This window comes from Aptenodytes forsteri, unplaced genomic scaffold (genome assembly GCF_000699145.1).
Source record: "Aptenodytes forsteri isolate BGI_AS27 unplaced genomic scaffold, ASM69914v1 Scaffold86, whole genome shotgun sequence".
NCBI classification, from domain to species: domain Eukaryota; kingdom Metazoa; phylum Chordata; class Aves; order Sphenisciformes; family Spheniscidae; genus Aptenodytes; species Aptenodytes forsteri.
Window position 1 is genome coordinate 2097002 of NW_008795715.1, and position 15571 is coordinate 2112572.

The 15571-nt window shown below is 52.7% G+C and overlaps 1 protein-coding gene across 1 annotated transcript in view; it reads right to left on the bottom strand.

Annotated features, from left to right (window-relative positions):
- SLC39A11 (solute carrier family 39 member 11) overlaps positions 1–15571 on the bottom strand; it is a 99216-nt gene that overhangs the window by 18100 nt on the left and 65545 nt on the right. Inside the window, exon 6 of the mRNA XM_009283492.2 lies at positions 5374–5443. Within this exon, the coding sequence (XP_009281767.1) occupies positions 5374–5443 (70 nt within the window). The remainder of the gene's footprint in view (positions 1–5373; positions 5444–15571) is intronic.

Here is a 15571-nt window from a genome sequence, read left to right on the forward strand (position 1 = left end):
CGGCATTTAACTCGATATTGGTTTCACTTATTTGAACATTCTCTCACATCTGCAAGAGCAGACCTCTGCTAGGCATTTTGCCAGCGAAAAAGCCACATTTGGGAGTCCCGTTAGCTCCAGGGCTTGCCCTACAGCGGTGCGAGACCATGCACCAGCCCCAAATCTGCCGAGAACAGGCTGATAGGAACATGGATGTTACCACCTAGTGTCAGACGGGAGAGGAGCAGCAACCAGCGATGGGGACGGCTCGGCGGCGGCTCTTGCGCCGCAGAAACCGCTGGTGTCGGACTGCGAGCCCAGAGCCTGCAGGTCATCCCAGACACCTCTGCTTTTTCTTGGCCATCAGCAGGGACATGAGCTTTCTACCCCTGTAACAGGGGTGGATTTAAAAATAAAAATGCACGATACGCTTTTGGGGAGGATGAGTGCAGAAAAAGCCCATCTGTGTTTTATTCTGTCTTTTCAGTTCGATATTTCTTTTGCTGTCTTTTCAGCAGATATTTCTTGCCTGCAACCAGCCAACTTATTCACTGTAACAGTCAGGTCCACACTGTCCTATTTCATCACCTATTTTTGACAGAAGTAGTAGAGAAGCAGCTCTGCCCCGTCCATGTCGGGAGCACGGGGAAGGTGCCCGGAGCAGCCAGCACAGAGACAAGCCAGCAACAAAAATGCAGAATATAACAGATACGTGGGGATGGGGCACCGGGCTCGGCTGTTCAGACCATCGCACAGGGAGGTATTTAGTGAAACAAGCACAGCAAACGTACGCCAAAGGAGATGAATGCTTTTTCAGACACGGCAGAAGTCACCCGTCATCTCAGCACAGTTACGGCAAAGCCGAAAGGCTGCGGGCACACCCATGTGGGCAGGAGCTCCGGCCCCAGGCTGGGGACAGCTCACAGCACTGGCTGAAATTAAAATTAAACGATCCCTCTGCCAAACTTAGACCTCACCGATAACCCAGGACCTGAAAACGCTGTTGCAGTTGAAGTTATCTTTTTTTTATATTTTATTTTCTGACACATACTGTCCCTTGTGACCGGACTTAGCCTCGTGCCTGACAAAGGCTGCTTTCTTAGAGTTAATGCTGCAGCACACCATGGCCCCGCAGGCCCGGTGGATGGAGACATGCGGAGCATGGCCAGCAGCAGGGACCTGCCCCGGCCCCTCTCTTCCTACACCTGGCCCCAGGGAAGCCACTGATAAAGCACACACCAGCGTTGGACAGCCCTGCCTGCAGCCCGGCCCGCTCTGCATCCCCAGAGCGGCCGAGGGACGTGCAAATTCAGCCCGACTTGATCTCAGCAGCTCCAGCCCCATCTGGTTCCTGTTAAATCAGCCACACAAGGTGGAGCGAGTTTCCTACCCCCGCGTTATAGTGTGCAAAGAGGGGGAGGTAAAACAGCTTTTTTAAGGCATGGCTGCCCTTCTCTTTACCTTCCTGCCTGGAAGGCAGCCAGGAGCAGCTCATGCCTCCCTGCTCACATCTGGAGGGGATCTTCCCCTCCCGGGGCTCGCTGCATGCCCCATGCCAAGCACTGCTCCTCTGCACGGGCATTGCTCCTCTGCCCCAGGCATGCACTCGCTCTGGGTCTCGCTCCTCTTCTGTCACACGGCAGCAGCTTTGTCCTGAGCTGCTATTTCCAGCCCGTGGGACCTTCTGATGTTTTCATACATGGGAGAAACTGGGCAGGCGAACCACGGTCCCGCAGCAGGGAGGGAGGGACGCTCCGCATCAGCCTGCTCCTGCCCGAGGACGAGCAGCGGCTCCAGCCCACCATGAAACGTCATGCCCTGAAAGCAGATGTGAGCTCATCCTAAGCCCTGTCTAAACTGCCTTAAAACCCACATTACCCTTCCAAGAAAGGCTCAGGTGTGCTGCCCCACTAACCTTGGCACAGCTGAAGGACCACTGGTACCCACCTGCGCACGAAAGTAAAGATCCAGCTCCGCCGCTGAGACCCCACCTTCCTCGGGCACAGGACTGCGTTCCACTGGCATCCCCTGACAGGCCAAATAAAGGGGGTTCCCCCCACACCGCAAGCCATAAACGAAACAACTCGCAAGGCGAGGGGCTGTAATCCAAGGGCGAGCCCTGGCACTGGCGGAGAGGAGCCGCGGAGGAGTGAGATCGCAGGAACGGAGCCTGCACACCCGGTGGCAGCAAAGAAACGCGGACGAGTGCGGGCAGGGCCCTGGCAGGCAGCACCGAGATGCTCCCGGGAGATGGGGTGGATGGAGGAGCCCAGAGGGCCAGATCCTGCAAGCACAGAGATAAGGGGCAGGACCCTACCGGAGCCCAGAGAATCGAACCAGGGAATGGCAGAGGTGATGCCAGCACATGCAAAGCATCGGGTGTTTTAAAAGGTGAGAATCCAACCCTGCTTCCTAATCATCCTTTTTTTTTTTTTTTAGTTTTTAACCAAACCCCAAAGTGTCCCCCTGACTTGAACCATCAGCTGCAGGTCTGTGCCTGCAGTGCTCTGCTTACGCTGCCCGTGCCGGTGCTTACCAGCCACTGCGGCTCCCAACCAGCCCCATCTCTAGCACACCCGGCCCCACTTGTGCTTTAAAACCCAAAAATGGTCCCTCGCCATGCTCAGCTGGGGCTGAGCTCTGCACCGGCACAGCCCCAAGCGCACGGCCAGGGCGGGAGCCCCGCAGCACCCCTCCTGCCGCAGGCAGCGGGCAGCACCGAGAAGCTTTCCAATTGCCAACACAGGGGAAAGTCCTCAGCCTACGAAAAGCCTCGCGGGATCCCTGCAAGGTATCGGGAACAGGGTGTTAACCTTCATCCAAACAAAGGTGGGGAGCATTGCTGCGCTACGTGAAAAAAGCAAAGCACTTGGGACCGTGACAGACGGCCGAGACGAGCAGGGACCCTGTTGCAACACCCACCCTTGAGCTGCTCCAGCGCACAGGGGTTCACCCGGAGAGCTTGCTCGACAGCAAACCAGGCCAGAGCAGCACCTGGCTGCTTGCAACGCCCAGACGTCACTGCTGCGGCACCGCTGCGGTTCGCAGAGCGGCTGGTGCTCTCCTTCCTAATTGTCTCTCTGCAAACACACTGCTTATTTGCAAAGCCCGTGGATCTGAAAACAGTCCTTCAGGATACAGCACGGCCATGTTTCACCAGGGCCCTACAGCGAGCTGGAATGAATTCAGGCTCCTGCCGAGATTTCACCCCTCTGGGAGGATTGCAATCAGGCAACGCTTCCCCAGGCAAGCCAGCATTTATTCATCGAGCATAAGGCAGCGAGGAAGGTCCTCTGGTTAGCGTGGACAAGTCACAGCCAACCCTGGAAACATCTACCAGCCACTGCAAGCATCCCCAAGTGTCTGCATCTTCAGCTCGGGCTCTGAGCGTGTTGGAGCTTTCATAAATACTTTTGAAGGAACAAGCCTTCCTGAGAGGCAGTTCATCCCAGCTCCAGCTCAGCCTGGTGCTAATACTGTTAGTCACACCCAGGGGGAAGCAGCAGCAGAATGGAGGAGGTAAACTGAGTCACGCAGCTGTTTCATTAAAATGCTATTTCAAAATAATGGACATGAGGGGGATCACGACTGTCGTGTCCCCTAAGAGCTGAGGTTGGCCAAGGAGCAATTTCCCCTTTGGATGTGTCAAAATATATAGCTCTATTTCTCACATTAGCTCACATCAAGTATAATTCCACTGCTGTTTTTTAAGCCTACATGACACAAATTAGCCACCTAAACTTTTACTCATGGATATTTCCAAATGGCTTCACGGCACAGCGGCTACACCGAGCGATTTTTGGGCTGCCCGCAAATGACAGTGACAGACAGATTGATGGCGATGAAGTTATTTTGTCTCCTTTCGCAGCTGACTAAATTTGCATTGGTATTTTCATGGTACACACTCCACCTTTCATCTAACACGATTAATGCTGTTGTAAATATAGAGAAAGAACCAGCTGCTTCTGGCTTCTTAGCTTCTGCTGAGCAGCTGATGAAAAGAAGTCCTTTTGTTCAAGCACCTCTAGAGCCTCTGCAGACTTTATGAAGAGCCTTTTATTTCAAAAGGTTAGAGAAACGCAGTGTCTAGCGCCGGTGTATCCTGCTTTTCTCACCACAAATCTGGATGGTATCTGCTGCGATCGAAGCGCCTGGGGCAGCGCACCTGGTGCCAGCCCGTGCTGTCAGGATGGGTCCCCCACTAGCCAGGGATGTGACAGGGCATCAGGTACAGAAGGTTTTGCTCGTGTCTTTGCAGGGTCCTTATGAGCACAGCTTGTGCCCAGCCAGAGAAGGGGCCGGACAACCTGGAGGGCTCCAAAACCAGCCCTGAGGCCCCGCAGATCCTCTGGCAGGAACAAGGCGGCTGAGACATACTGGGACTTGCACCCACGAGCCATAAGGGCCGGGCAGGTTATTCGCAGACTGAACACACTGCGTGTCCCCAAACCACATGAATTACAGCATGGGTCCGGTAAACAAAGGGCAAAGAGAACATGGTGTGCCACGAGCCTCAGGTGTAAAATTCAAACAAAAAAAGAAAAGCATTTGGTAACGGCACATCGAGGAGCCTCAGCAGGAAGGTGCCATTTGCGAGCCAGCCGCCAAGAGGTGCCAACAGCTCTTTCAGAGCCGAGGCAGCTCCTCCAGCTCCTGCTTCGCACCGCACTTCTTCCTTTCTCCCATTTCTTTAGCAATGCCCCCAACTCAGCCCGGTTTCAGCTCTGCCGGGTGAGGCTGGGTGTGGGGAAGCAGCAGGGCTCTCCCTACCGTCACCCACCCTGTACGCCCAGGTTTTGCTCCCGCTTGGTATAAAAACGCACCCAAAGCCTAACTCCCCCCCACCAGGCAGTTTAGAGGAGCTGAATTAACCCCCCATGTTCACACCAGTCCTGGAGAGAAGCATAAAAGGTTTTGCCTGGTAGCACGGGGGCAATGCTGGTGCTGCCAAAAACAGAGCCGGGCGAGAGCGGCTGCTGGCGAGGCTGAAGCAGGTGAGCAGGGATGCCGGGAGCAGGTGAGCAGGGATGCCGGGAGGATCGAGTCTTTATTGCCACCAGTGACAGAGACTAGTGGCCCTGCTTGGCAGGAATGGAAAACAAAGCCGCAGCATGCTTTCCAACAGCTCTGGCAGCTGCTCCTACCCGTTGGGGATGCTGCTTTTGTGGAAAATCTCGGCATTTCTGTCACGTCTGACAAGCACAACCACTAGGAAAATGCAACAGCACTAGGAATTTCTTCTGCTCCCTCTGCCCACACTTGTGCTTCCAGACAAGCAACACATCTCCAGCCACCCTGGCACAGGAGCAATGTGGGACAGACAGACAACCTCCAAGAGGCAAAGGCATGCACAAAACCTGATGCATGCAGAGCAGAAGCGGCGTTGTGGCTTACCTGGCGCTTTGGAAGGTCGCAGACGCAGATTTTCCAATAGCCCCGAATCCAACTCCCACTGCCAGACCCTCTGAAACAGGAAGGAAAAAACCCAGTAAGGTCAAACCCTGCAACAGTCCTGAGACCATCCCTCCTCCTGCGCTCCAACAGAGCGAAGACTGGCACGAGCAGGAAAGCAGGACACCGGGCCAGGTCGCTACCCTTCTCGTTTTAACCTAAGTGCATTTAATCTAAGCTCAATGCAAGAGCCTGCCACGCTGCCCGGGGTACTTCTCCACCATGAACCCAAAACAACAGTTTCTTGGGAAGCCAACACAGAGAGATTTCTGTATTTATGAGTGCACCGGAGGGGAAAAGATCACAATCCCCACCAGCTGAAATGCTATTTCAATAAGGAGCACAGCAGCGCAAAACACCAAAGTCTGGTCAAAAAGGTTCAGGCTCAGCAAACCTCTTTGCAGAGAGGCATCTCTGCAAGGTGCAGACGAATTGGTGCCACGGGGGACTGCGGAAGAACCAAACGCCAACTTCTCCCAAGAAGTCCCCGGGAGCTGCGCTAAGCCAGGACCAGGCTCAGAGCAACCACCTCCACGGTTTCTGGTTTCCCCATGCCCAAATACCAGCACAATGGCTGTACAGTCACTCTCCAAAGCAGAAGGAAACCCAAACTCCACGAGAAAATTCCCACCTTGCAGATTATTTTAGATTACAGTTCATCCCATAATTTTAGATTAGTTATTCCCATAAACCCCAAAGAAAGCCAGCCGAGGAGCCTCCCCAGGAGGGCAGCGGGTGCGGGAGACCGGCGATCCGCCACTGCCTCCTCCGTGCAGCTCCTCGTGGATAACTGCTCCATCCTTCCCCGTTCCCCTCCTGCCTTTTCTCAAACTTTTCTTACCCTCCCACCACCGGCACAGCTCCCTCATCCCTCCCAGAAAAAAAAATTAAAAAAAAAAAAATCTTATTTGCAGAAAGCATCAAACCACTGCTACTTTTTTCCCTTTGTTCAAAATCCTCATTTTTGTTTTTGCAGCCTCTCTGGTATTGCTCCCCTCCGAGCAAGGCGGGGTTGGGGCCCGACATTCAAAGAACAAAAGCAAACCTGTTTGTGTAGCTGGATGGGTTTTACAGCCTTCAAAGGAGGCAATTACCTGCTCCTGCCGCTGGCAGCCCTGCGAGGGGACAGTGGGGACTGTTCAGATGAGCATTCAAACAGGCTGAAAATGTCACTGAGGGTGTTTACCTGCGTACTGGAGGATAAGGTCTCAGAAGAAGAGGACCGTGTGTGTGTTTGTGGTCTTCTGAATTTCCAGTTGCCTTGGAAACACACCATAAAAAGCAGCACTAACTCGAATAATCATGGCATTTGCATCCTCGAGTCCAGGCTGAGCACAGAGAACTGGAACATTTGACAACTCCTCAGAACCCTGATCCAAGGTTTGTGCCAAGGCTCAGGATGGAGACAGGGAAAACGACAGCAGCAATCAACCCTACGTACAGGGTTACGGGGTAAGGAGACTCCGAACTGTCCCTAAAATACCACGACTGGGTGATAACTCCACCTAGTAAAACAGTCAGAGGAACCGAGGCGCACGGGGCACGCACCAGACCCGGGAGGGATCACACACTTGTGCAAAAGCTCACGTGAAAAGCTCTTACGCTGCCCCAACACTGCCTGCCCGGGAGGTGGGCGAGCACCCGGGGGCAGGAGCAGAGCCGTGGAGGGCTGCATTGCCAAAGGGGCTGCACCCACAGATGGTGATGGCTTGGAAGGTCTCTGCTCTGCAGGCAGTTAAAGCAAACTTCGGGAAGCAGATCTTTTTAAAAGACGTTTAACGGCTGTGCTCAGTACGGCTATGAGGACGTTATGAAGCTCCACGCAAATGGGTCTGGCGCTGCTCTTCTGAAAGATTTCTTTTTAAGCAAGACTTGCCCAGAGAGCAAAATTCAAAAGGACAAAAGTGCTCATTTGTGTCAATAACGAAAATAGCTTTGACAGAGGGGAAAAACCACAATGATTTCCCCGTTGCAAAGCAAGTCTCATGGAATAAGAAACTCAGCAGCACAATTAATGAAAGAACAAATTACATATACATGGAAACAAATTATGGGAAATTAAAATCAACAGATGGTGCGTAGTGAACTGCTTATTTGGAGAGGGAGAAGCAGCCGATGGTGGAAGCTGCAGCACAGTGGAGATGCTCACCAGCCCGGAGAGGAGGAGGTGACAGAGCAGCGTCTGGCCACGGGTTCGCCGGGTCCCCGCTTCCCACGAGAGGCCACGAGAGCTGGGGCAGGACGAGTACAACCACAAATCGGCCAACGGGCTGGTGACCCCAGAGCATCCGACGGGAACTCACAGCCAAGCAAGGCCAGTGTCATGAGTGGTCCAGAAACAACAGGGACCCCAGCACATTCCATGGTCACTGCTGGTGCTTGGGAAGCCTCTAATTATATATAGCAGATATTGTGTGATGCATTCAGCCCATTGCTGTGATTTGTTTCAAATATTTCACTTAGAAAAGCCTGGCAAGATCACACAGTAATTTCACCACTTCAATAATACAGGTTCAGCCTCTTTCAAAGAAGATGTCAAACCTCAAAATGATTCTGTTTTGCAGGTAAGCGAGCAGATACACAAAGATGTACATGGAAAACAAACAGAAAGACCTCGCTGCCAGTTTGCCCACGCTCAAAGCTCACAGCCAGCTCAGCCCTCCAGTTGCAGTCCCTCTCCTGGGTATTCTGCACATACTCAAATTATAAATAGCCCAAGCAACTTCTTCAGGTGGGAAAAGACACGAAAAGAGAAAGGTTAACGTTTCTATGTCAACCACTTACAGATAAGCTGCACTGAAGGCTCTGCAAATGGATGACTGGGACATTAGGTCACTGAAGGTGGGTATGGGAAAGCAGATCTCCTTACCCACTGAAGGCTCAGGCATCAGCTTGAAAAATAAACAATCCTGTGCAATTTCTGGTTCTTGGCACCATTGCAAGCAAAGGCAAAGAGGAGCACAGTCCCAGGCAACCCTGAACAACTGAAGGATTTACGGTGGGCCACCACTCTGCAGAGGGCAATGCAAAAGCCTCACAGCTTGGGATGTGAAAGAGGGTGGAAGGAAGGCGTGCGTGTTCCACAGGAAACCTTTCCATGTCAGAGAGGGTTTTCCCAAGGATTTCAGTGGCTGAAGCAGTTGTCAGCCCCTCTTGCAACCGGTGATGGAGCTGGAAGAGCCGGAGGGTCCGCACAACCCCGTTAGCTGGAGAGCCCGCATGATGAAGGCGCCAGGCTGGGGTGTTAATTTGGCATCTCTTTGCAGAGTTGCAGAAGAAAAAGAAAAATATGACCAATCTCAGCCACTGTCAAGAAAATGCTTCTCTTTAACCTAAACAAAGGGATTTTGCCTCTCTTGGGCTTCCCTGGCTTTACAATTCAAGATGCTTTATCTTGATAAGGCATTACCCAGGGATCAGACTAATCCTACGCTAAACTTAAGAATCAGCTACAAACCTCTCAGACAGCAGTGCTCATTGCAAAGGCACATTTTCCTCTCTGCTTGTTTTCTGAGAAAAGGAAAAAAGCTTCAAAACCTCAACCCGTAAAGCAATAACCGTGCTGGAGGTTCGCTACAGAGACTCCTGTTGTTAATGCCAGATGGCTACGGGATATGTTATGGCAGCCTACTGATCATGGTGGCGAGGGCAAAAAGCATGATATCCATAGGTCTCCTTACATACTACATCTGCTATGCAAGTGCTGGGGAGCAAGGATCTAAACCAGGGCACCTTCATAGCACCATGGACCATCTATCAGCCCCAAAGCCGCGGGGAACCCATTTTCCCTGCTCTGGGAGCTCATACTCTCTCTGGGGCCAAGCCCTGCCATCCTCCTCCGCTCTCCCTTAGCTTCTGGCTGTTGCTGTGCACAGGATCAGCTCCCTCCTCTGCGGCCTCAGAGGGCACGTTCAGAGCAATGTGGATGGTAGCCATGGGCACAGCAGGAGAGGACCACATGGGAGCGGGGACAGCACACAGATCTAGCAAGAGCATTGCTCTGAGCCCAAAAAGCATCTTCACAGGGAAGGCAGCCAGCCCAAAAATTGGAAAGCAAAAGCCAAGAGGGAATACCACAGCAAGGAGGAGTTGGTGCAAAGAGAAGGGCCGTGGAAAGGGGAGCAAAGCAAAGCTCGACAAGCGCAGAGTCATGTCAAGGCACCACAGGCAGGCAGAAGCTGATGGCGCAGTACGACATGACAGCTGCAGCACTGAGCAGAGCAGCCGAGGAGAGATTTATGCAGCACATGAAAAGCCAGCGAGGAGGACGTCAGCCAAGGGAGCAAAGCGAGGGCCACGCTGCTCCCAGCACACCTCTGACACCTTCATGCTTGGCCTGAGGTCCCCGGCTCCCTCAACGCTTATCCACCAGCATTCAAGCACCGGCAAGCAGAGGGGACTCAGATGTGTGCAGCACGCTGTTACAGCTCTGGTTTTATTTTTACTTTAATTTCACTTCAGTGCCCCATCGGCAGAGCTGCAAAACAGCACAAGATGTTCCGTCTTGTTGAGCCAGGAGGACAGCAACAACGTTCCCATCTGCTCTAATCCACAGGAGCACATGAATTGGCTGAGACGGGCTTTGGGATGAGGCCCAGCACTGATCCATCTCCTCCCCTCGGTGTGGAAAGCACCGCACTGGGCTTTGGGATGAGGCCCAGCACTCCTCCCCTCGGTGTGGAAAGCACCGCACACACACCCCATGCTGGGATGTTCCTGGGAAGGCCAAAGCTCTCCAACCCCCCTGAGACCACGCTGCAGCCTCGGGGGGACCACGCGGGCTCCTGAGATAGCGCATCACCGCGGTGCTCTGGGCTACAGGAGGGTGTCTTACCTTTGGACTATCCCCCAAAAAAGTGCCTAGTGTTGCACTTTCCAGGGAGCTTTTCTCCTTGGCAGGGACGAGAGGAAAGTTTGCTCAGCAGGAGCGAGGTGCTGGCGTCGAGGCAGCCCGGCCCCACTGAAACGAACCACGGTAGACGTGAGATGGCCCTAAGCACCTGGACACGGCTCTGTGCTGCCAGTTCCTAACCAGCCCCGATACCAAAGACCTGGATGAGGATAACGAACAAAATACACAAATAACTTTAAAAAGGAGAGATTTACTGAAGAGATGCTTCTACTTTGAAAGCAGAAGGCTCAGTCATTAACAGAGAGGGCTCCGGACAGCCCAGACTCGCTGCTCAGGTACACGCTGACAGTGCTGCACGTGCCTGTTCGATCAAAGGGGAGGGAACCCCAAACTACACAGAAGCTGGGAAACTAAGAGACTGAACTCACCCGGGAAGCTGCTTCGCTTTCCCTGGTCTGAAATCTAGTTTTGCCCACTTTCCCTCGTCTGAAATCGCCTTCTGCCGCTGCCCACAGCGTTGAACGCTGTTTCTTTGCTCTCGCGCTCTCCAGTATCTATTTTCCGAGAAGCATCGGCTCCAGCCCTGCCCGGAGCAGCCGGCCGTGCAGAGAGCGCCCGCTCCCACACTCGCATAGCAGGGCTCGTCCCCCAGCACCTCCGGCTGCAAACGCCACGCGAGCCTTAAGTTCAAAAAGATCAACCTGAAAGTAGAAGGCTGATTCCATCCCATCAAACCTCTCCCTTATCATCTACCGCCCGAGTCCGCGAGAGCTTGGCAAGCTGAAAGAACCGGGTGAAATTAAACAGGCTGCGATTTTAAATCCTATTCAGGGCAGCTTATGCAGCCAGGCAGGGATCACAGCCCTCCGCCGCCCACTCTGAATCCCAATCAGCAACCAGAAAAACCCTTCTGCAAACCCCGGGTCTGGGTTTCGCAGGGCTCACCGAGCTCCTGCCCTCACCAGCTCCATTTTTGAGCATGAAATGAGCTTCGCAGCCACTGCGGGAAGCCACTCGTAATCCTTGGGAGAAGGCCTGTTCACAAAAACAACCAAAAAATAAAAGCCCTTCAGGTTCCCTAGAAATCCAAACAAGTAAATAGCAAGCATCTTCATGGGGCCTTGATAAATTACAGCAGCAAGTAAATTAACCCCAGTTATTATGTTACTCTTATATGCCATAAAGAGCAGGAAAATGAGCATAGGCTGTGGACAGAGAACAATATCCTACAGGAATGTTAAAAAAAACCAAACAAAAACAAACCACTAAACAAAATTTACTTTTTTCACCAAATCAGTTTGTAATCACGTAAGCAGGATTTCAGGAATAAAGAAAATGACGTCGCAGCATCCCGGAGCTCGTGCCTTGTCCTGGCAGGGCAAGGAGGGATCACTGCTATAACATGAGTCTGTTTTGCAGGCAGCAATGCCGCTCGCCTGCCCTCTGCTCAGTCTCGTCTCACGGACGAACGCAGCAGCGGGCAGAGCCGCACCGGGAGGTTAGAGGCAGACCTGACAGCCCGCTCTCGTGGAACAGCATCAGAGGTGTTAGGGTTTGGGTTTTTTATCCTCCCTTTCTCTTGATGTACAAAGCAGGTTAGGACGGCAGTGACAGGGGAACACAGACCCGCCCCGTTATCGGTTAGTTTATCCCATGCCTCCCGCTCTCTGAGAGGATGCGCTCGGCAGCGTGCCAGCGGCACAGCCCACCCGTCGCCCACCCGTGGGTGTCTTTGCCTAAAAAAATACCCTTGCAGGAAACTCCTCTAGGGATGCAGCACGGCCCTCCCGGGCAGAGAGGGGAGGAGGAGGATCCGCGGCGATGATAAAACAAGGAGTAACTCACAGATCCCGCAGTCTGAGTGGAGGCAAAATCTTGGGCTTGGAGGGAGGGCAAAGATTAGAGGAAAAGCAGGGTTTGTAAATAACTTCTACCTACAGCAGAAATACTGCAGCTCTGCCAGCTGGGGACATCAGATTTCTGGGGCAGATAAGGAGAGCACAGCTCAGCGGAGGCTTGTGCCTGCACAGCTTTGAAAGAAACGGAAAGAATTATGGATTTAACAGCAGTAAATGCCTTTCTTTGTGAGCAGAGGAAAGAGTCTGCGATGCTGAGAATACCCTTTGCATGAGCTAACGCACACCTGATGCAACACAGGACTGTGGGCGCCAACACGGATGCCAGGCCAGAGACACGCTCGCAGGGTTCATTGCAAAAGCATCCTCTGATTAAATGAAGCAAACACTGCTGGGCTCATAAACAGCTGCCCAAGTCCTTCTCCTCGGTAATACCAAGTGTTGCAACAGCTACATGTGCCTTAGTGCTTTACACCCACTGACCCATGCTCCACCTGCAAGCTGGGACCGTGCATCCCACACCAGCACCTCGAGCCTGGCAGCAGCGGTAACGGAGCCGTGAGTGACATTATCTCCTCCTGCAAGGATTTATGAAGCTAATTCTCCTGGGTCAGCAAATGAACACGCTACCTTTAGGAAGGTACTACAGATGCCAACATGTCATCAATTATTCACCCTGCTCTTTGAAGAACTGTTAAGTTCCTAGTGGGAAATTAATCTTGCTATAATGAGGTTTGTATTTCTATGAGAGTTTAAGTATGTGCCTGTCGCCACTATTCAAACTCTAAGTCTTTTTCCCCACCAAGGTCGAACTCCAGTTCCCTCTAGGTAACATCATTTTGCCATTACTGCAGAAGAAAGCACAGAGATTACCAGATTTCAGTGATTTTCATGTTTCTAGGTATCCACCATTATAAGACTAGCAAGCAGGAGGTTACAGTCATTTCAGAAAGACTTTTTTTCTTTTTTAACTTAACCAAGCCAGAAAGCAGTGGATCTCACTTTGCATTTGAAACACAAATCCTACCACTGCTCCGGAGGTGGCCTTGCTTAGCCACCGTCTGCACACACACAGCAGTACATCCCACCAGCTCCAGTCCTGGTAAGCAGCACCCAAAGCCCCAGCTGCCCCCCCAGGCACCTCTAGCACAAGACCAGAGGTCCTGGCACAGCGGTGTGAGTGCTCTTACTCTTGACCTGCTGCTCGATGCAGGCGACCCAGCTGCTCTCCGCATTGCATTTCTCTTCCACATCCATAACCACAGGCTCTTCCGAGCGAGAGCACCTGGATCTCTGGCACGCGACTTCCCCACAAGAAGCTGCTTGGCAGGATTTCCACCTCCCCATGCAGTGCAGGAGCCCTGGGACACCGTTCGCCTCCTGCTTCAGCCCACGCGGCTGCTCCTCAGGAAGCCAGCAGCATGCTCCCTGCTCCCCAAGACTTCCAGCAAACTGCCCTAGCACAAAAGCGTGGTGATGCTAACCCCCCCGAAAGCCCACAGCCCCTGCTCCCCAGCCCCAATTGCCTCAAAGGCAAGTAAGAAGAAAGGTGCCTTTTCCAGACCTGCATGCATTGCCCCATCAGCACGTGTAAGGTTTTCCATCCCCATGCTAGAAACCGCTGCTGCTCATGCACGCATGTATAACACACCTCCATCTTCTGGTTAAATGCTTATGGCACCCGTCACGGCTGCCGTGCTACTTAATGAAAACAAAACAAGCTGCAGTTTATTATAAAAGATTGCTGCTCGTTAGAGTTTGGCTTCGATTCAGCTCACCCAAGTGGGACGCAGCTCCCCGGGCTCAGGCAGGTTTGTCATGGTGGGAGATAACCGTGGAGAAGTCCTTGTCCTCTAAACGTGCACGTGAAGAGGATCCGGGGAGCAGCAACAGATTGTGGTGTGGATGGACCAAATGCACAAGGAGTCCCTCGAGCATTACATTGTCGTGAATGATTATTAAGCGGTGACAGCACGCTTGACCTGAAGGCAGCCCTTCAGCCACATGTACAAGCTGTCCGCGGAGATCCCAACGCCAACAGGAACTGTGACGAAGTCACGTTGGCCAAGCAGGATTTCAACGCGTTTTATGCCTTCTCTGCAGCCCTGCAGAAGAAGCCAACTAACGAGGCCAGATCACTCCTAATTATTACCCTAACCAAAAATCCTTTCAGCAGAACACAAAGACAAAATTTAAATTATTAATTTGCAGTTTGTAGCAGCATGTATTATTATTTGCAGTATGAATTATTCACTCATCCCCTCTCCTCCTCTGGGTTCCCAATGAACAAGAGCTTTTGTTTGAGGAACGTATGGTGGGATGGGGAAGTGGCCCGGTCCCCTTTCCCCTGCGGATTTGCACGCCGCAGCGCACGCAGCACTCGCATCCTGACCCTGCCAACAGGCGGTGACAGGACAGAGAAAACAAAACCCAAGACACCAGCTGGATTAATCTGCTCAGACAAAGCAGTCCTGGGCAATGATTATTCTCACGACTATTTGCAACCACGGGCAGATGCAGGCAGCAAGCAGGCAGAGCCACAAAGCCCCACGGATCCCCCCCAGCAGAGCCCCACTGTGCTGCCCCTCCAAAATGCTGGCTGTGTAAAGAGCAATAAGAGAAATAAACCCGTTTTGGTGCTATCTCACACCGTAACGCCCCAGAGGGAGCAAACAAATAAAACACATGAGCATGGCTAGGCACATCGTGCAGAGAGCTGCCAGCTCCGGCACGGCCGGTACCGATGGGAAGCCCTGCAGTGCCTGCTCAGGTAATCCCACGTTCACAGGGGGAAACAAGGTGTGTGGGGGCGAAACCCGATAAAGGTTTGTGGGGATGACGGCAGTAGGAAGGCACAGCAAAGCCAGGCAGTTTGAAAGTGGAGAGAAATCGCCTTTCTGGGTAGAGAATCGCAGGCAAGCGACCACAGACCTGCTTGAGCGTCGCACGTTAGCTCAGCTCCTCTCTCCTGCTCCGGGGACAGCTCTATAAACGACTCAGGAGTTTACCCATGAGAGGCATTAATAAAGCACTGATTCAGCAGCGACTGAGGCCCGTGACGAGCATACACTAAGCTGAAAGAAGGTGAAACATCTCAGAAGCTTCCGACGTGCCCAGACAGCTCAACTCCGCCACTTTGATTTCGAAAGATAAAAAACTAATGACGCAGCTTTGCCGCCAAGTTTTCCAGGGATTTGCGGATGGCTCCCATCAAGGTTATGCAAGAGGTGATGGAAAAACAGCAGACGATGACAGGGTTGAGCCACCCATCACCTGGAAAAGCAAACAGCCGAAATCCCCAGCTCACCAGCGCTTAACAGCAGAACGGACACAGAGAAAGCCAAACCATATTGCTGTGTGCGACGCAATGGAGTTAAAATGCCATTAAAAGGGGATTTTAAGTCCCAATGAGCTACCAAATGCCTTGCCCCGG